Consider the following 22,423-nt stretch of genomic DNA (forward strand, 5'->3'; position numbering starts at 1 on the left):
TTAATTAGAGAAAAATCTCAATTATTCAATCTAGGGATTAGACATTATTAGTCTTGAATAGGGATAATAACATAACTTAGGGATCTCTACAGAACAAGTTAAATGAATAAATTGTCCGATTCGGAGTCAGAATAACAAGTGAAGTCTAGGTGGATTCTTCCTTAGGCATTGTCTTAATTCAATCATTTTTCCACAAGTAATTCCCCAATTCTGTTTTCCGAGAATTCTTAGTTTAGATAATTAGTTAGTTAAAACAAAACCCCTTTATTCTTAGACTAGATAATAAAAAGATAGTCATTACTAGTACTTTTAGTTCCTTTGGGTTCGACAATTCGGTCTTGCTAAAACTATACTACTGTTCGATAGGTACACTTGCTTGCATTGTGATAATAGTTAGTTTCAAGAACGATTAATTATAAATATATAAAACTTACCTGTCACGATAGTCACGACCAATAGGAGAGATGATAACTTTTCATCTTAATGCATAAAAATCAATTCTTCCAAATTGAAATGATAAGAGGAGAAAATAATCTATCTTAGTTCAAAATTATGCATTTTTCAAATATTTTATTTCTTTCTTTTTATTTTTCAACTTTATCAAGCAATAGATGGGAAAAAAATGAGTGTCCTTGGTAAGAAAGAAGAGAGAGAGGAAATATGTAACAACTAATTTCGTTAATGTCAAAAAATTTGGTTTCGAAAATTTGGTTTCGAGGAAAAATTTATGAAACCGAAATAATCCAAAAATTTTAGTTGAACGTCTACGAAATAAGTTCAACAATGGAAAGTAGAATTATATAGTAAAATTTTTAAATAAAACCAATATTAGAACCCAATCATTCCTCAATAGTTTCAACCATTACTTTTTTTTTTTTGGTAAATAGATTAAAACACTTTACATTAAGCTAGAAAGAGTCAAAAGAATAAGCCATATATAACTATAAGCCTTCCTCTCTGTCAAATGCCTACTTGGCAATCTGATTAGATTCAACATTTTCTTTTCTAGGGATATGTACAATTGACCAATTCTCCACATTTTGCAAAAGCTAAGTTATGCGTCTGATTATTGCTGAATTTAACCACTTCAACAAAGATTCCTTGATAGCCCCAATAACTTCCATGTTGTCTGTCTGTACCAATATCCTATCATGTTGTCTTCCTTGCACTAACGACACACTATCAAGAATGTCCTACAATTCAGCTTCGAATATTGAACATTTTCCTAATCTACAATTAAATTCAAGGATCCTATTCCCATCATAATCTCTCAAAACTCCTCCTGCAGTAGCGCATCTTATGTTTCAACCACTACTTTAAGAATAACTTTAGCATGAACATCCATTTATTACTCTGCTAGATTAACTTTTTTTCACATTAATCTCTCTTCGACACTACTTATCTAAATGACTAAAGGTACCACAACCAGTGCTTTTTAGAGGTAACCAAATAACTTCAATTAAAACCCCCTTTTCCAATTTAACCATATTGGATACCACTTGTTGGAAACGTAATAAAAATAGCTCAAATATTAATTTTTTTTATTTCACACAAATAATACACAATACAAATATCCTTTTTTTCCTCTCTCTATACTAAGCTACTGCTAGTTTACAACTCTCACTCCTTTTCTTTCTTTTTTCTCAACACTCACTTTTTCTTTTTTGTTTTTTCTCTCAACATTTAGTCACTTTTTCAGTTGCTACTATACTAAGGGCCAGTTCTGCATTGCTTTTCAAAAGCAGTTCTGGCTCCAAAAGCACTTTTGGAAGAAAAGCTGTGCAGAACAAACTGCTTTTGGCTGAAATTTTAGCTTTTCAGAAGTGCTTTTCAAAAGCACTTCTGAAACGGAGAAGTTAAAATTTTTAGCTTTTCCTCTCCCAAAAGCACTTTTAGTGCTTAATTACTTTTTCACCCCTTCAATAATAGAGTACTTCTCTTTTTTTTCTTGGTACTTAATTACAAATGTGTTAAAATCATTAATTAAAAATAAAAAAATATTTTTAAAATACTAATTACAAATATTTAATAGTTATATTTAAATATTTAAAATATAGTTTATATACTCTAATTAAATTTTATAAATAATTAATATTTATTGCTTAAAAATATTTAAAATTTATATTTTATATATTAAAATATTAACAAGAAATTATAATATATATTTTATATTCTTACTAAAATATAGTAATATTAACTAATTTAAATATTATTTAAATGTATATTTGTTACTTGATAATAACATATCTAAAATGGACATTTTATTTCTCAAAAGCACTTTTTAACAGCAATGCTAAACACTCAAATTTTAAACCAAATTTTTTAAAAGCACTTCTTAAAAGTATTTTTCCACAGCACTTCTCAAAAGTACTTTTCAAAAGCATTGCCAAACTAGCGCTAACTCATAAATCATATTTATAGACTTACTTAAACCGACTTAAATGTTGCCGCCGCAGCTCATTCTTATCCCTTAACTTTGATGAAATCCAGCTGTTAATTATCCATTATTATGGATAATGCTCCAAGTCATTCCTAGCCAATTCATCATATTTAATTCTAAGTAATTGTTAACAAATTTGCACGTTAAGCCAAGTTGCAGACCAGTTCTTTTGACAGCTTGCCACCACCTTGTCAGCATGCTTAGCTGACTTTAAAAGTCGGTTTGATTTCTAACAAGTACCGCCAACTGCATCATCTCCAATTTGTGGCATTCTGTTGATCAATTGATCTTTGAATCCTCCATTAATCTTTGAATAACACCCAAGAACAACAAATCATAACAAGAAAAAGAAAGTGATCAAAAAGGGAAAACATGATAAAAGAATCAAAGGAAAAGAAAAGAAAATCTAAAATTATCTGGGCGTATGATAAACTCAGGTAACATGCACATCTTCAAATTTTTCCATATTTAATAAGAATTTAGGTAGTGAAATTGTAAACAATTTCCATCACGTAATGATACTCTTTGAATCACAAGCAAATGAGTCATTGGTAAGAGCAAGACTAATTTAAATAGCAACAGTACAATATTTGTTTATTAATATCAAAAAATAAAGATGCACAAATGCTTTGATTCCCATGGTGAAGCCGACAACACTTTAGATATCTTCGATTTTCTTTCTCCAGAATAGCGTAATGCTGTACGTATAGTCAACTTCTCTAGAGCTCTACCATTCTTTAGGAAATACTTTGCCTTCCCAATACAATCTCTTTCATCTGTAAAGTCTGAAATTTTTATGGACTTGAGTTTAGACAACAAGCAAGAAGGAGCTTTCTCAGGCAGAGAGATGAGAGCTTCCTAAAATCAACAACATAAAAATGGAGTCAGTAAGACTTTTCAACTTGAAATCAAATGAAGCTTAAACTTAGAACAATCAATACCTGATTAAACTCAAGTTTTTCTAGTTCAGGCAAACTTGAGAGTAAAGTTTCAAGTCCCTTTTCCCATTGATCATAGTATGGGCGTAGATCATTAGAACAGTGTATCTTCAATTTGACCAAGTTAGGAAAAACAGGAAGCGGTGCACAGCTTAAAAGAAGCTATGGCAGTCACAAAATTTGCACTGTGTTAGTAGACTGTAAAGTATCTAAAAATCTAGACAAGGCAACAAGCAATAAGTTTTGTACTAGAAATAAGGTGAAAGAATATGTGAAGAGACAAACCTCGAGAGAAGTATCCGACAGAATAAGTGAACGAACATTACAGATCCCTCTAAAAAAAGTAGATCCATCAACTTGAAGACTGTTGGATATATCGATATCAGCTTTGACAAGAGATTGCAAATTCTGCAGTGAATACCCTGCTACTAATTCGTCGTCGTACTCCAGGTAGACTAGATTTGGGGCATCGATCGTTATCCAACCATAGTCACTTTGATAGGTGTAAAGTAGAGTCAATCTCTTGAGAAAAGGATGTGAAATATTGAAGTTGCTTATATTGCTCATGAGAAATTTCTCTATCACCAAATCTTCAAGACTGGTGCAGCCGGATAATAGACTTTTAACTGAATCATCATTCGAAAAATTAACTTCCTCAAGATGAATAGTCTTTAGATTCGGGAAGTGAGCACCCTTGGGAACATCCAAAACAAAATCAAACTCCATACACAGTTTCAAAGTAACCAATGTCCTGCAAGTAAATAGAACAGCCGGCCGAGTAGTGAACTTGCCTGGGGAGATGTTTAAATCAAGATGTTTAACCCCACGATGAACTGCAGCAGATATCCACGCGTGAAAACGGTCAGGATCAATCATTGTTCGACATTTGAGACGAAATTTATCGATATTTGTCATATTATGAGTAATCAGCATTTTGTCCACAAGGCTTGCGTAGCTATAGATGTCAATATGCCTGTAACTTGTATAACCCCGGCGCCACAAATCGCCTTCGAAATCAAAGTGGAGATTAGGAAGTAAAGCAAAAAGATATCTCCATCGGGTAGATAAAATAGAGGTCCTAATGACTTGTTTTGCAGAAAGGAATGACAGAATGTGAATTAAAATTGAATCATGTAAACCACTAATCCTGTCCACATTCTCCATTTTCACTTGCTTAGCCATTCCAAGTTGAATAAGAAATAATTCTGTCTACAAAAAAGAGACGGTAGAAACAGAAAAAAGATAAAAGCCTAACATTAGGGTTTTCTTTTTATAGACTATTTTGATTAGGTTGAATGTACGGTGCATTGAGTTTTAGTATGTAGTTTTAATTATTAAATTTTATATAAATTTATTGGTTGAGTATTAGTTCGTTTGGTATGGGGTTGCCAATACAAGAAAATTTAGTTTTGAGTATACTTAAACGTATTATCTTTTTATTAAGTTAAGATTTTATAAGTTATTCAAAACTTTTGTAACAATTCATATAAATAATATAATTTTTTATCATATTATAAATAAGTTATGATTAACAAAACTATAACATTTTTTATTGAATAAATATATTGTTTTTATAATATATAACATGAACATATAAATAAGTTTTGTTCATACTTCTTGCCTATAACTTTTTTATAAATAAATATATTGTAACACTTTTATAACATGTAAATTAGTTTTTATAATAAACTTTTTTACCATAAAGTTAGATTTTTTTAAGATTTAAATAATATAATTTTTATAATATAAGAATTTTTTTACTATAATCATCCAAACACTCATATATATTCATGCTTATAATATAATTTTTATAATTTGTATAAAAATAACTTTTTACAAGTAGATTTGGATGTAATTACCTGTGTAATTACTTCAATATCTCATCCTATCTCTACACAAATGGAAATTATAATTGTGGTGTTCTAATTGTACCCAATTCGGTAAAACACGCTAATTACAATGATTACCCAAATATGTCACTTTTATATAATTACAAATAATTACATTTAAATCTAATTATTAAGTGACTTTCTAAATACTAAATTAAGTATCGTAGAATATTAGTAGTGGATGGGAAATTGGTGACTAATGTCAATTATTATTTGTTTATTATTATTAACCAATGGAGATTGTGGAAAGATTTACTAAAATTTTATGATTTTATGGTTAATTATTATTAACCGATGTGACTAATGATGATTATAAAAATAAAATATGTTCGCATTAATAAGGGTGGGTTTGTATGGGCGATACATTTATCTGTGATTAGTGTAAAAATATCGGTGACGGTAAGATTAGATATTGAAACGATATTATAGTGTGAGGCAAAAAATAAGTTAAACACACCACACCTCACCGCATCGAATTGCTCATCCAAACCCACCTAAATGTTGAGTAAAATAATAAAACATAGTTTAAATGTTAAAGAAACATTATTAGAAAAAATAAATATCAGCATATAAATCATAAAACAAACATATAATTAATACTTAACCTAGTAATTCTATATATAGAGTTTGAGATTGAAAGTGAGAGATGAAGATTAATGATGATATCCTCTAAATTCATGAAAAAAATAGTATATCAAAAATTCAGTTTGACCAAGATAGCAAAAATAGGAAATGGTTCAAAACTTAAAAGAAGTTATGACAGTCACAAAAATTGCACTATCAATAGATATTGCAAAAAGCAACAACTTTTATATATAGCAGAAAAAAAAGGTAAAAGAAACAACGCTGAAGAGAAGTATGAGAGAATAAGTGAAGGAACATACATTAGAGATCCCTCTAAAAAGTGTTGTTGCATCAGCTTGAAGAGTAATGTAATATTGGAATATATGGTCTGACAAGAAATTGCAGATTCTGCAGTGAAGACTTGGCTCCTCTTACTTGGTCGAGGTATTTGAAATAGGCTAGATTTGTATAATCGAGCAACTGATGTGAAATACTTAAGTTGTTTTTATTTTTAGTCTTTTAAGACCATATCTTCAAGACTAGAACAGTCGGATAAGAAATTTTCAACTGAACCATCATTCAAAAATCCAACTGACTCGAGATGAAGAGTGTTTAGATTCGGAAGATGAACAAACAAAAATCTTTATCCACTTTCAAACTCACTAATGTCCTGCAAGTAAACAAAACATCCGGTAAAGTGTCAAGGGAGATGTTTAACCCTGCGATGAATTGCAGCAGGTATCCACCCGTAAAAATGGTTAGCATCAACCCTTACCTGGCATTTGAGATGAAGTTTTGTTAATGTTGGCCAGTATGTGGCACAAGGATCAGCCAAAGAATAGGCCATGCAGCTCGAGCCAAGCAGATGCAATTGAAGAAGCTGTTCCATTTTAGTTCATTTTCTTACTTTAAGTTGTTGTTATGTAATTTAGTTTGTTTTCAACCTAGTTGCTGATGTATTTGATGTAGTTAGGTAGTATTGAACTGATAAATCAATTTGTCAAAGTGTACAAGCAATGATTAACAAGTTTCAATGTTGTTTAGTAGTAGTAAGTGATTGTTTAGGTGAAACTTGTTCATTTTGACCAGCTTATGTCTGGTATAAATATTGGCATTATGCCAACTTCAATGGTTAATGAAAATATCAGCTTTTCATTCAAAAATACTCTTTCTGTTCTTTTTTTTATTAAGCAAATTCAGTTGTTTTCTTCACAAGTCTCAAGCCTTGTTGCTCAAGCTTCTGTTGACCTTGCTACTTCATCTGGATTTATTGTTCAAAACTCTAAGAATTGGTATCTAGAGCTGTAATCTCAGTGGACCTGTTACATTCTAATTTCAAAATCGATGGCTTCATTAGGCTTCTCACCAGCTGCACCACTAGTCTTCAATGGAGAGGGCTATCACATATGGGTGGTCAAAATGAAGACCTACCTTCAGGCATTGAACCTATGGGAGGTGGTCAACTCAGATGCTAAACCAACACCACTTAAAGCCAATCCAACAGTGGCTCAGATCAGGCAGCATGCTGATGAAAGGACAAAGAGACACAAAGCCATGTGTTGCATCCAAAATTGTATGTCAGATGTAATCTTTACAAAGATCATGACCTGTGACGGATTGAAGGAAGAGTTTCAAGGGACAGAGAGGATAAGGCAACAACAACTACTGAATTTGAGTAGAGATTTCGAGAACTTGAAGATGAATGAGGAAGAAATTGTTAAGCAGTATTCAGATAGGATTATGGCTATGGTAAACAGCATAAGGCTCCTTGAAGAACAGTTCAGTGAAGTAAAGATAGTGGAGAAAGTGATCTCAACCTTATCTGAGAGGTATGAGGCAAAAATATCTTCTTTCGAAGACTTAAGGGACCTGACCAGCATCTCATTGACAGAACTGATCAATGCTCTCTATGCACAAGAGCAAAGAAGAGCTAGCAGACTGGAGGAGCACCAAGAAGGTGCCTTCAAAGCCAAAACCAAACCTGCCTCGAGCACCTCTGCCTGCAAAAACAAAAAGACTTAGAGAGATAAACCAAAGTCAGATGCTGCAAGAAGAAGGGATCAAACCTATAGACATTGCAAAATGCCTGGTCATCCAGAAGCCAATTGCTAGTTTAGGCCAAATGTACAGTGCCAATACTGTAAAAAGATGGGGCATGTTGAAAGGGTATGCAAAAACAAGGCAAAACCAAGGCAGAATCAACCTCAGCAGTCAAAGGTTGAGGCTAGAGTAGCAAAAGAAGACAGTAAACATGAGGAGCAAGTTTTTGCTGTGTCATGCTCAGCTGCTCAGAAGAAGGTCACAAATGGATGGCTTTTAGATAGTGGTTGCACCAACCATATAACACCAGATGCTGCCATCTTCAAGTCATTAGAAAAAAGCTATAAAACCATGGTAAAGGTTGGTAATGGCCACTTTATCAAGGTAGAAGGTAAAGGAGATGTGTTGATATGCACTCCTACAGGTAACAAGCTCATTTCAAATGTGTTGCTAGTACCTGAGATTGACAGAAATCTTCTTAGCATAGCTCAACTGCTATAGAAAGGCTATTCTATTGTGTTCAAGGGCAAGGAGTGCCAAATCAGTGATTCAAGTGGACCCAGGCTCATGTCAGTAGCAATGATTGATAAAAACTTTGTTGTGAACTAGAACAAGGGTCTACACACTGCCTACACAGCCTCACCAGATGAATCTAAGCTTTGGCACCAAAGGCTTGGTCATGCCAACTACAGATCAATGGATCAACTAACCAAGGAGGATCTGGTTGAGAACTTCATCAACTCAATTGAGAAGGAGGATGTTTGTGAGGTATGTCAGCTAGGAAAATAGACCAGGCTACCATTTCCCTCAAACAAGGCCTGGAGAGCCTCAGAAAGGCTGCAGCTTGTGCATACTGATGTGTGTGGCCCCATGAAAACTGAGTTACTAAATGGAAGCAATTATTTCATTCTATTTATTGATGATCACTCAAGATTTTGCTGGATTTACTTCATGAAGCACAAATCAGAAGTGGCCTCAGTGTTTTGGAAGTTCAAGGCTGCTGCAGAGACTGAAACAGGCTGCAAGCTCAAGACCTTGAGGTCTGATAATGGAACCGAGTATACCTCAACTCAGTTTCAAGCCTTTTGTGATGAAGCAAGCATCAAAAACTAGCTCACCAACACCTATAAACCTCAACAGAATGGTGTTAGTGAAAGAAAGAATAGAAGCTTGATGGATATAGCCAGATGCTTGATGTTTGAGAAGGATTTGCCCAAAACCTTGTGGGCTGAGGCAGTTAACACTGCTATGTACATCCAAAATAGGCTTCAACCAAGGCTTTGGATCACAAAACTCCATTTGAGGCCTGGTTTGGGTTCAAACCATCACTAGCTCACCTGAAGGTCTTTGGTTGCATATGCTATGCACATGTTCCAGTAGTGAAAAGGGATAAGTTGGCCAAAAAAGCTCAACTTGGTGTTCTGGTAGGCTACAGCCCAATAAAAAAAGGCTATAGGATCTTGGATCCTTCAACAAACAAGGTTTTTGTGAGTAGAGATGTGGTATTTAATGAGAAGTCAAGTTGGAACTAGGAGAAGAATGAACCAGAGATAGTTTTTGAAGAGCTTATAGTAGATCAGAATGGTCCTGAAATGGATATTGATGATGAACCAGTCAGGGGTACAAGACCATTAGCTGAGATTTATAAAAGGGCTCAAATGGCTGAGGTAGAACCAAGTTGTTTTGAGGAGGCTGAAACTCAGCAAGGCTGGAAACAGGCTATGGCAGATGAAATCAACATGATTGAAAAGAACCAGACATGGGAACTAGTTGAAAGACCTACAAATAGAAAGATCATTGGGGTTAAATGGGTCTATCGAGCCAAGCACAATGTTGATGGAAGCTTAAACAAGCTTAAAGGTAGGCTAGTTGTAAAAGGATTCAACCAGAAATATGGTGTGGACTATCTAGAGACATTTGCACCAGTGGCTAGGCTAGACACCATTAGGCTACTAGTTGCATTGGCTGTACAAAAGCAGTGGTTCACCAGTTTAATGTTAAATCAGCCTTCCTCAATGGTTTTCTCGAATAGGAAATTTATGTTGACCAGCCACAAGGTTTTGAAGTGACTGGTAAGGAATACAAGGTATACAGGCTAAAAAAGGCCTTGTGTGGCTTAAAACAAGCATCAAGGGCCTGGTATAGCAGAATTGATGGTTATTTGATCAATTTGGGGTTTGAAAGGAGCATTAGTGAGCCAACATTGTATGTTAAGAAGGAAGGAGTGCAAACTCAGCTCATTGTGTCCCTGTATGTTGATGACTTGCTAGTGACAAGAGGAGACCAAACAATGCTAGTTGATTTCAAAGCCAAAATGCAACAGATGTTTGAGATGTCTAATCTTGGAAGAATAACTTATTTTCTTGGCATGGAGGTGTCACAAACTCAACATGGAATCTTTCTAAGTCATAAGGCTTTTGCCTCCAAAATCCTGACCAAATTCTCTATGCAAAACTGCAAAGCAACAAGCATTCCAGTTGCCATTGAAGAGAAACTATCAAGCCAATGTGACCTTGAATAGGTTAGTGAATCAGTCTACAGGAGCTTGATTGGTTGTTTGCTATACTTGACTGCCACTAGGCCAGATATTATGTTTGCTGTGAGTTTACTATCAAGATTCATGCATTGTTGCAATAAGAAGCACTTTTAAGCTGCAAAGGGTGCTCAGGTACATCAAAGGGACCCTGAATTATGGAATGCTTATAGCAAATCTAAAATTTTGAAATTCGTTGGCTATACTAATGGTGACTGGGCTGGTTCGAAGGATGACATGAAAAGCACCTCAGGGAATGTTTTCACCCTTGGTTCAACCATTTTTTGCTGGAGTTTGAAGAAGAAAAATGTAGTTACTCAGTCAACTGCTAAAGCAGAATATGTAGTAGCTGTTGGAGCTATGAATCAAGCTGTTTGGTTAAGAAAAATCTTGGCTGATCTGAATCTACACCAAAAGGGAGCAACAGAGATAATGTGCGATAATCAATCTACTGTTGCAATTGCAAAGAATCCAGTTTTCTATGGAAGAACAAAGCATTTCAACATTAAGCTTCATGTTGTTAGAGAAATAGAGCAAGCACAAGAAGTGGAATGATTCATTGCAGTTCTGAAGAGCAGCTAGCTGACATTTTAATAAAAGCCCTTAGTGTGTCAAGATTCATCAAATTGAGAAGACAAATGGGAGTTTGCAACATGCTAGCCAAGGAGGAGTGTTAAAGTTGGCCAGCATGTGGCACAATGAGTAGCCAAAGAACAGGCCATGCAGCTACTTAAGTTTGCAATTGAAGAAGCTGTTCCATTTTAGTTCATTTTGTTACTTTAAGTTGTTGTTATGTAATTTAGTTTGTTTTCAACTTAGTTGCGTATGTATTTGATGTAGTTAGGTAGTATTGAGCTGATAAATCAGCTTGTCAATGTGTACAAGCAATATTTAATAAGGTTCAATGTTGTTTAGTGGTAGTAGGTGATTGTTTAAGTGAAATTTGTTCATTTTGACCAGCTTATGTCTGGTATATGTATTGGCATTATGCCAACTTCAATGGTTAATGAAAATATCAACTTTTCATTCAAAAATACTCTCTCTTTTCTTTTTTTCTTAAGCAAATTTAGTTGTTTGCTTCACAAGTCTTGCGCCTTATTGCTCAAGCTTCTGTTGACCTTGCTACTTCATCCAGATTAATTGTTCAAAACTCTAACAAGTTTGTTGTATTATAAAAACACAACATTCTGTCGAGATTAGAAACTAAAGCAAAAACATATCTCCATCTAGTAGATAAAAGAAAGGTTCTAACTGCTTCCTTTGTAGGAAGGAATGATTAGAATTGAATCAGGTAAGTCACTTTCTTACCCATTCCATTGCGACGTTTGAAAAAAGAATAATTCTTCTGTCTACAAGAAAGTGAAAGAAGATGAACCCTAATATTAGGGTTTTTTTATCTGTCTATTTTGATTAGGGTACTAACGTGGCGGAACCAAGGGGCTGGCGGGTCCGACCCCTAAAATGATGATTATTTAAGTAATTTATTTTAATTAATTTTAATCATTTCATATTTTGGATAATTTTTTTGATCTTTTTGCTAAGTGTTAGACTATTAATTTTGTTGAGTGTTTGTTTTTCTCTCCCTTTTTACCCGAGGGTTTATTTTCGTATTTATAAGATATAGTCTGTTGATGTGATATACTAGAATCATACAGGCCCTATGCATGTTAACACGTACCCTCTCCTAGGGTTAGCACGTATCCTCCTAGTATGAGTTCAGCTACATGGTGGCGAAGTGTATAGGCAAACCATAATGGCAAGCTACATGATAACGAATTATATACCTATTGAGGTAAGAATAGATGGGCTAGGTAACGGGTCGGTCTAGGAACTGAGTAATGGCCAACACTATAACTAATCTCTCGGCTTCGCATAGAAGGAATAATAATTTTTTAAAGCTTCTCAAAATTTTAGATTTAAAGATAATTAGTTGAGAGTAAGCTACTGCAAATGTTCAAGAACATCAAAATCTACTTTACCTTAAAATATGAATTGTGTTTAGGTATATTCAATTAAAAAAAAAGATATGATGATTTTAAAAAAATCACTTTTATAATTTGAAAAATAAATATTAAATTAAAGTACAATTTATTGAATGTATCCAAAGTTTCTTAAAACATATGATAATTTTGTATATGCATTTGGTAGATGTATATGTTTTGATATGAGTGTACTCAAAGTAGTTTTTTAATAATAAAATCATGCACATTTTTTAAACTTTAAATTATTGATTCAGTCATTAATATAATTCGATCTGTACCGTTAAATCTAAGAAAATTCAACTATAAATAGAAACATTCCTCTCATTTGTAATCACTCATGCCTTGCGTTTGCAGCTCACATACCATTTTTGTCCTTTTTCATTTAATGAATTAATACAAAAAGTTGTTAATGGAAATTCTATATAAAATATAAAAATACATAATTGCAAATAAAAAATATATAAACATATGATAAAACATATAATTATATAAATAAAATAATAATAAATAGAACAAGTATATTTAATATATGATTAATTTTGAAACATTATATAAAATAATATAAAAATAATATTTAATAATAATAAAAGTACTATTAGACATAAATATAATCATAATAATGTTTAATTATTTATTAATTTTATAAATGTTAAATAATTTAAATTTTTTATTGTATACACGATTTAATCAAATGTTCTTAATCATCATTTTGTCATTCATGTTAGCTTGTTTAACCTTGGATAATATCCCCCAAATTCCTTTAAAAGCGAAGAAATTCCTATCAAGGGCCCTTGAGTATCAGGTATGTTTAGTGCTAACAAGAGGAAACAAATCAAGTTGAGATTGTAGTAGCAGAAAATTCAATGGAAAGGTTGGCCATGTAAGTAGTTGAGTTGCAGATACAAGATGACTGATAAATACAAGGCATAATTAAAATCCTAAAAATCAGAAGCAAAAGAGTCCCATGTATAAAAATTATAAATTTACATCAAATAATCAAAATGAAGCATGGCTTTGATTCCCTTGCTGAAGCAAACAAGGTTTTGGATATCCATTTCTTTCCTACAGAAATGTGTGATGCTGTAACTATTATCAACTTCTCTAGAACTCCACCATTCTTTAGGATATACTTGACCTTTCCAATACAATACTTTTCATCTGTAAAGTTTGTAATTTTGATGGTCTTGAGTTTATGCAACAAACAAGAAGGCACTTCCTCTGGAAGAGAGCAGAGAACTTCCTAAAACCACAAAGGGAGTCAGTTCGAGCCTGCAACTTAAATGGAATTAAGCTTAAACTTAAAACAATATATACCTGATAAAACTCAAGTTTTTCAAGTGCAGGCAAACTTGAGAGTAAAGTTTCAAGTCCTTTTTGCAATGGATTAGAATATCGGAATCGAAGATGACAAGGTAAGTCCAGTCTGATCAAGTTTGCAAAAACAGGAAGCGGTTCACATCTTAAAAGAAGCTATGATGACAGTCACAAAAATGGCACTGTGTCAATAGATATTGCAACATGCAACAACTTTAATATATATAGGAGAAAAAAAAAGTGAAAGAGTATGTGAATAAACAAACCTCGAGAGAAGTATCTGACAGAACAAGTGAAGGAACATCACAGATCCCTTTAAAAATTGTTGTTGCATCAGCTCGGAAAGTTTTACATGCAGATATATTGATAACAGCTTTGGTAAGAGATTGCAAATTCTCCATTGAATACCCTGCTACTAAACGGTCATAGTACTCCAAGGAGGTTAGATTTGGGGCATTAATCCATAACCAACACTGGAAACTATTATACGAGTAACGTATAGTCAATGTCTTGAGCAAATGATGTGAAATATGGAAGTTCCTTATTTTTCCCAGGTCGCATTTCCTTGTGACCATATCTTCAAGATGGGGGCAGCCGGAGAAAAGTCCTTTGACTGAATCATCATTCAAAAACCCAACTGAGTGGAGATGAAGAGTCTTTAGATTCGGAAGATGAACATCCTTTGGAACATTCAAAACAAAATATTTACCCAGTTTCAAACTCACCAATGTCTTGCAAGTAAATATAGGCAAAGTACTTGACGGGAGAACAGAGGTGCTTAAATCAAGATGTTTAACTCCGCGATCAACTGCAGCAGATATCCACCCGTTGAAACGATCAGAACCAATCATTCTTATCCAGCATTTGAAACCAAATTTATTGACATTTGTTGTATTGCAAAATAACAGCATTTTATCGACGGAACACATATAGTTCTCAATAACATCAGTACTGTAACTTTTAATATTCTTGCGGCACAAATCCTCCTCCAAATCGAAGTCGATATTAGGAAGTAAATCAAAAAGATATCTCCATCTGGTAGATAAAACGGAGGTTTTAATGGCTTCTTTTGTAGAAAGGAAGGACAGAATATGAATTAAAATTGAATCATGTAAATCACTAATCCTGTCTATCCCCTCCATTTTCACTTGCTCAGCCATTCTAAAGCCCGAAGAAGTTGAAGATGAAAAAGGAATAAGCCCGTCTACAAGAATGAAGACGGCAGCAAGAGAGAGAAGATGATGCCTAATATTAGGGTTTTTCTTTTATATTGACTATTTCGATTGGGGAACCACACTTCCTATTTATAGATTTTAGGGGGAAAAAAACCACATAATTTCCTTGATATATTAAATAAAAAGATAACTATGTTTTAATATTATTTATGTTGCATTTACTATTTTTTTCTCTAATAATAAACAAATAAAAAATTAGTTTTTAAAATTAAAATGTAAAATATTAATTATTTGGGTAAACTATTCATATAGTCGCTTAAGTCTTAATAAATTTTGAATTTTTTATATAATTTTACAATATTTTATGTTTTTGTGAATTTTTAAGAATTAAGATTAAATTGATAGAATGTATAAAAGTTAAATGTTAGATTTATTGAACTTATTAAGATTAAATTGATAGAATGTATAAAAGTTAAATGTTAGATTTATTGAACTTACTTTAAAATCAAGATTAAATTAACAAAATGTATAAACATTAAGTGCTAAATCTGTTATTATACCAGAATTTGGCCTAGTGACCATTGACCAACTGTATTTTAACAGTAGAGTGATTACAAATTGCAATTTAATCTAATAGGAGTGACCAAAACAAAAATACCTTAAAACTTGAGTGTTGGTCTGAATAATTTACTCTAATTATTTTTAATAATTTTGTTACATCTCCGGAAAGTGTTAGGCTATTAATCTTTCCTTTTGATGATTAAGCTTTGATAATTAATCTTAATATGGTGAATAGGAAGAATAATGATTCTTTAAAAATTTAGATTTAAAGATAATTATTTGAACGCATGCTAGTCCCTAAAAGCAAGTGATGGTTTTCGATTTGTGCGGTGAGTTTAAAATAAAGTGTGTATTTTTTTATAAAAAGAAATTAAAGGATATATTTTGAGGGTCATATCCCATGCTAATATTTAGGGGTGTGTTATGATTTTGTTTAATTCAAATTCATTATCTAATTATCAAAACTATCTTCATTTAAAAATATTTATAATTTTTTTTAATATTTTATGAAAAAAATTCATTCTAATTAAATTAAAAATTGAATTTTGACTCGATTAGTATGGGTATTGTTATCAATGTAGAAAAACGTGAATTCAAGTGTGTTGAAGCACGTTATCCTCCTGTTTATGAGTTGATGAGAGGCTATAAATAATTCTATACATTGCGTTAAAAAGAACAAATATGATAACAATATCCACAACTTTAGGATGGTTGGTGACTCTACTAACAACAGCGACAGTTCCAAGTTATGAAATAGGAGCTGCTTCAAAGTTCGAGGGACGATTTGTGAAATGAGGCTGAATTGGACAATTTGCATAACGATGGGGTTGGCGTTGGTGGCATATGATTGAACTCGTTAGAGTTTTCTTATAGCTCTCAATACCATAAAGGTGGATAGAAATGTTGGAGAATAAATGATTTCTTTTTATGATTAAGATATCTTAGATGAAAATTAATTCATTCAAAGTTAATTGGTAGCAATTTCTTCTTATGATTAAGGTTCAATTATGAGTTTACTCTTTAGGAGACTAGTATATTTTATCTAGACTTAATTATTCAATGTAAAATTTTAAGTCTGACCACTAAAAAATGAACTTAAAATTTTCTCCAAGTCTAATAGAAAAATTGCTAAATCCAAACCCGGCTTGACCCAATTCGCTCATATTAAACTTTTTTATATTATTTTTTACATAAAATTAAAATTAAAAAATATAATAGAGTAAATACACTAAAAACATTAAAATAAATATTTCCTAACAAATTAAAAATACATTAAACAAAGTTTTCAATAACAACAAAATAATAGTAATATAATAGCAAAATGGTAGCAAAACAATATCAAAATAGCAGTAAACAACAATGAAAAAATTAGGCAAATTCTGGTCTAGTTAAACTGAGCTCGAGCAAAAAAAAATGCTACCGAGGTCCAACCCGTTTTGCCTAAATCTATTTTTATCAAAATTTTCTCACTTTTCAGATAGACCTTCGAACCAAAATAAGTTGGTCCGTATATGGTATAACGTCATCATACACTTATTGATACGAATAATTTATTATTCCCGTAATTTGTTGTATGTATAATATGTCGTAAAATATTGGAGAATCAATCCAAGATGATAAGAGAAAAATAAAAAAGATATACACTTGCTGCAAACAAGGGGCTGACTTAAGCTATGCATTGATATTTATTGCTCTTATTAGTTAAGCAACGACACTACTTCCATTCTTCTAGCTAGTCTTGAGGCATCATTTGACTATTACTTCATTTCTACTAAGAGACTTTAGTCATACATTCGACTCTTCATTTTTCTTATTATTTTTACGGATAATATCATATTTGATATTTATATTATATTTTAAAAATGTTTATTATAGTGCCTAAATTATTAATATATGTTTTGTTATAGAATTTATACTTTCATAAAATGTTCAATGAGATATTTGTATTTTGAAAAAAGTACAATGTGTATCTAAACAATCAATACGTGTTTTATTTTGGTACTTAGTGTTAACACCGTTAATAAATTATTAAATCTGTCAATAAAAATTCAACATATATTTTTTTTTTCAAATTATCAAATCTGCATAAATACTAAAATTATATGAAAGTACAATTACTAAACTAAACATATGGTCAATTGATTTTTAAAAAATAATTTTTTTATCATCCATGAAAGTTAGTATTTACTTCTTTTTTATTAGTCATATTTTTTTAAATTTAATTTAATTTTTTATTTGATTAGTTTTTCACATAATGTTATATTATTTATGTAGACTTAATAATTTAGAAAAAAAAATTGTGTTGAACCTTCATTGATTGGTCTAACAATTCTGTTGACATCAAGTACTACAATAAAACATTTATTGATGTTGATAGCTCAAGTACCACATTGTACATTTTCAAAGTACATGTATCACATTAGACCTTTTCAATAAAACAGAAAGATGAATGAGAGAAAGGATTAGGGTTGTAGGGAAACGAAGGAGGCAATGGAATAATGGGAAAAAATTTTAAGTATTTTTTCGTTTTTCTTTTAAATTTTTAGAATTAGAACTAAATTAACATATTTTGTAAATGTTGAAACTTAAATTTATTGAATTTATAGAATTCAAACTAAAATAATAAATTTTGTAAATATTAAAGACTAAATTTGTTGAATTTTTTTATTAAAATAAATTGATAGAATGTATAAATATTGCATCAGTAAATTTATTATTAGGCCAATAGAAAAATTCCACATCAGCTATCCATAATATGTTTAATTGATTAAATCGAAAAATATTAAAAGTATAGTTGAATGACTATTTTTATAATTTATCCTAAAGTAAATTATCACATTATTATATTTAATGCTTAAAATTTTGCACAACTTAATATAATTGTAATTAATAATTATAAATTAATTATAATTATATATATTTTTAAAAAATTTAGTAATATAATAAAAAATATTCTTGCCAATTCAAAAGCTTTTTCAAACTCTTACATTTAAATATTTATATATACGAAATAACATACATTAAGATGATCATAAAAACTAATGCTTTTAGGCACCAATACAATTTTGCCACACCATTATATTTTAAAGACATAAAATTATTATTATATATTCATTCATAAAGAAATTATTTTATGGACCCTGTCCACCACATTAATCATAGTCACTTTCCAATTATTTAATAACATTTCAACAATTTTTTCCACGTACATAAAATTTTGGTATTATTTTACCCTAAACCCTGAATCTAGAATCTCGAACACTAAACCCAAAATATAGAACCCCAAACTTGAACATTTAACTCGTAACCCTAAACTCTTAAACTATGAATTCCAAACTCGTAACTCGTAACTCCGACCCATAAACCTTGAACCCAAACCCTTGAAGCCCAAACCTGAACCTTGAACCCCGAACCCTCAACCTTAAATCTCGAACCCAAACCTTGAACCACAAGTTCGGGGTTCGAGGTTCAAAGTAAAATAATTACCAAAATTATATATCAATGACATGGAAAAAATTGGATAAAAATTACTATTTTTTAAAATTGGTTGCACAAAAATAAAAAAAAATATTAACTTATAAAAAATCAAAATAATTAAAATTATAAAAGAAGAAAAGATGTTTGTTTATAATTTAAAAAGTTAATTATTTTAAGTAATTTAATTAAAGTTAAATTAAGTTAGAGAAGATATTATATATAAATTAGTGTATAATAATATTTTGTTATCTTTAAAATTTAATGACATGACACTATTTTTTTGGTGCCTAAAAATTGTGCCTTTTAGAATGATTCTAATATAATTTATTCCCTTATAGTAATTTCATATCTTTAAAATTTGATGATGTAGCAAATTTTTATTGGTGCATAATATAAGTTATTCCCTTAAATTAAATTGTAGGTTCTAATATCAAAAGAAAATATGTTTTTCATTATTATCAAGGGAAAATGTTATTAGTTCTCAATTGGAGTTTTAGAATGTGAAGATGTATTGGTATTAGTTCACTATTTTTGTCTATAAAAATATTCTAACTAATCCATATCTGTAGTGACTTTGGACGATGAATCAAGTGGCTTTGTTGATTGTAAAAAGAAGCTAGAAGGGATAAATCCATGCCAGAGGTGGAGAGAATGAAAGAGAATATGATACTTATTCAATGAATAAGCTTCAGGAATTTTAAATGTCTAACGTAACAATGAAGAAAATGGAGCATGTAATTGAGTGTGAACACACATGCATCGATAGAGAGAAAACATTGAGCATCCCTGTGGAGGCAACTAACAAGAAATAAAGGTCAACAAAGATGAAATGGAGCTTAAATACACCAATATTGGACTTTGATAACTCACGAGTTTCTTTAATTAATGTAAGCCAAATCCTTTGAGGGTCTCAATTCGACTAATGGGGTCATTACTGAACTTTAGAGAATGAAAATAGATATAATAACTCTTAAATTAATGAAGTGGATGTAATAGCCAATTTTGGCCTAAAGCTCAAATCAATAAAACAAATAATAAAACAGTCCAAAATGAATGTCCATTTACATATTATACCCAAGCCCAACAAGCCCGAAAGTCTAGAAACCCCAAAGCCCAACTAGCCCAACTACACAAAACATTTCAGCAAACCTTCACCCCTCCAAGCTTCAAGCCGCCGCATGCCCCCTTCAACCTTGGCCGCCGCACGCCTCCTCGCACACGTCTGGCCGCTCACGTCACCTGCAAAACGAGACTAACATACAAGCAAAAGAAAACAACGAACAAGAAGACAAAAAACAATAGCAAACAACAAAGAAAAACAATGAAGAAACAGACAAAGAATAGAAACACAACGAGTGTGTATTCGGCTATAAAGGCCATATTCGATCCCTTTGTAATTTTTTACGTACATTAAAGAATCAAAAAAGCAGAATAGAAGCTTAAAGAAAGGTTGATTTTGATTTTCTTTTCTTTTTTTTGTGTTTTCTTGTTTCTTCTTTTTATTATTATTATTATTATTACAAATCTATTTTCAAGTAAAAAGAATAAATAAAAAAGGAGAAGAGAAAATTTACCCGAATCCGATCTTGGCATGGCTCCGACCACCGTCTACGGTGGAGCCTCGGAGCCAAGGCGGTTCGGCGATGGTGCGATGATGGGTTTCAAAACCCTAGCAGAGGAGAAAAAAGAAAAAGGAGGTTCAGATTTTTTTTTAAAAAGGGACAGAATAAAATTTTAAAAAAAAAACTGCTTTTATAGAATGGCTGAAACGGCGCCGCATAAGGCCTTTGCCCTCGCAAACCCGACCCGTGCCCGCAGAAGATTCGCTCATTTTTGACCTAATGGTCTATTTGCGAAATGGATCCCTCCGTTTTTGTAGCGTACTTCAATGGGGTCCAATGTTACCTTTTTATTTTGATTTTTGCCCCAAGATTTTACCTCTGTTTCAGTTTGGCCCTCAGACCATTTGAAGAGGCAGATTTGTGAAACATAGCGTATAAGGGCTGGGAATATTTTCCCAATCGGTCCCTCTGTTTTTAAGCACGTCTCATCTCGATCCTTGATGGCTTTTTTTTTATATTTGCAATTTGTACCTTAAATTTTAATTCGATTTCAGCCTAGTCCTCTGTTTAATTTATTTATTTATTTATTTTTAAAAGAAAAACTGTTAATATTATTCTTTTTAAGTTTTATATATTATTTATTTTAAATCATTTTATTATTACTTATTTTAATCCTTTTTTACGTCTTATGTATTTTAAATTATTATAAATTTTAAATATTTTACATATTATTTATTTTAACTACTATACATATCACTTATTTTGAAATATTTTTACACGTTATTTATTTTAAACCATTATATATGTATTACCTATTTTAAGTTTTTTTATATGTTATTTAGTTATACTATTTTATATGTAAATTATTTTATTATTTATTGTAAACCTTTTATTATTATTAATTCTAAAATCTCATATGTTACTTATTTTAAACTTTTATATATATATATTATATTTTTTTATTTAAACTATTTTTGTATATTATTTATTTTAAATTTCTCTTTTACATATTATTTTATTTCAAATTGTTATATATTTTATTTATGCCAAATCTTTTTCATATATTGTTATTTTGAACCATTCCTTTGTATTACGTGTTTTAAGTTTTAATTATTTCATTTTTTATCCATTTTTAATTTTTTTATCTTGTTTACTTTAAATTATTTTTTCGTATATCATTTTACTTCATTTGTCTTTGATTATTGATTGGTATTAAAAATAATATACATCGTGTGAATATTGCCGTTACATGTTCTAGAAATTATTATTTACATCTTCATATTGTCAACATTCATCAACATTGTATCTAATTAGTGTTTTATTATTCCATGCTCTATGTTATATTTTTGTTTTATCTAGTTTAAATCACATCGTGTATTAAAGCTCAAATGCATTTATTCAATATAGACTACTTTATTTTATTTCAAACAAAATAAATGTACATTGTTAAATATCATACTCGCTATATTTCAAAAAGAAAATTTTCTAAATAAGGCAATATTTCGCGTTTTAGAAAATTCGAGGAATTGTGTCCTAACTTACGGGATTTCGGTTTTCTCGTTAAACCTAAATGACCAAATATCCTTTTAAGTTCCAAAACACATGAAATTTCAATTAAAATTAAAGATAAACTTGCGCTTGGAAGTTCAAAGTATCGCGTCCTAACTTACAAGATGTAATACTCCGATATCTCGAGACGAGGAAATCTTTAGCAATCGTTTTGATCTAATTCAAGCGTTTTTAAAATCGACGTTAATAAAAAAAAGATCATATTTTAAATCCATTCCCGATTTTTAACTTTCGACATTAAGACTCTAACTAATCAATTCGGTACCAATTTTGGGCGTGACGAGGGTGCTAATCCTTCCTCGCACGTAATTGATTCCCGAACCCGTTCTCTCGAGTTTCGTAGACCAAAAACACCGTTTTAGTAAACTAAAATGTTTTA

General features: G+C 31.3%; 2 protein-coding genes and 1 long non-coding RNA gene across 4 annotated transcripts; all 3 read right to left on the minus strand.

Moving 5' to 3' along the window:
* Positions 1 to 2,937: 2,937 nt before the first annotated feature.
* Positions 2,938 to 4,592, minus strand: LOC107917569 (F-box protein At4g22280). The gene is made up of 3 exons (XM_016846895.2): positions 3,664 to 4,592; positions 3,382 to 3,540; positions 2,938 to 3,298 (listed from the first exon to the last, which is right to left on the minus strand). The coding sequence occupies exons 1-3, from the start codon at positions 4,558 to 4,560 to the stop codon at positions 3,044 to 3,046; spliced, it is 1,311 nt and encodes a 436-aa protein (XP_016702384.2). The 5' UTR covers positions 4,561 to 4,592; the 3' UTR covers positions 2,938 to 3,043.
* An 8,643-nt stretch (positions 4,593 to 13,235) lies between these two features.
* LOC107917124 (F-box protein At4g22280) lies at positions 13,236 to 14,960 on the minus strand. Of its 2 annotated transcripts, none has more exons than XM_016846506.2 (3): positions 13,967 to 14,960; positions 13,701 to 13,856; positions 13,236 to 13,626 (listed from the first exon to the last, which is right to left on the minus strand). In XM_016846506.2, the coding sequence occupies exons 1-3, from the start codon at positions 14,858 to 14,860 to the stop codon at positions 13,375 to 13,377; spliced, it is 1,302 nt and encodes a 433-aa protein (XP_016701995.1). In that variant the 5' UTR covers positions 14,861 to 14,960; the 3' UTR covers positions 13,236 to 13,374. The 2 variants fall into 2 exon arrangements, with proteins under 2 accessions (XP_016701995.1, XP_040932004.1); XM_041076070.1 differs by having other exon boundaries at positions 13,335 to 13,622.
* Positions 14,961 to 19,903: 4,943 nt separating this feature from the next.
* Positions 19,904 to 20,645, minus strand: LOC107917516 (uncharacterized). Its single transcript, XR_001689738.2, has 2 exons — positions 20,488 to 20,645; positions 19,904 to 20,152 (listed from the first exon to the last, which is right to left on the minus strand). It is a non-coding gene; the product is annotated as an uncharacterized lncRNA (long non-coding RNA).
* Positions 20,646 to 22,423: the final 1,778 nt, after the last annotated feature.

The sequence above is a fragment of the Gossypium hirsutum genome, chromosome A01 (genome assembly GCF_007990345.1).
Source record: "Gossypium hirsutum isolate 1008001.06 chromosome A01, Gossypium_hirsutum_v2.1, whole genome shotgun sequence".
NCBI lineage: Eukaryota > Viridiplantae > Streptophyta > Magnoliopsida > Malvales > Malvaceae > Gossypium > Gossypium hirsutum.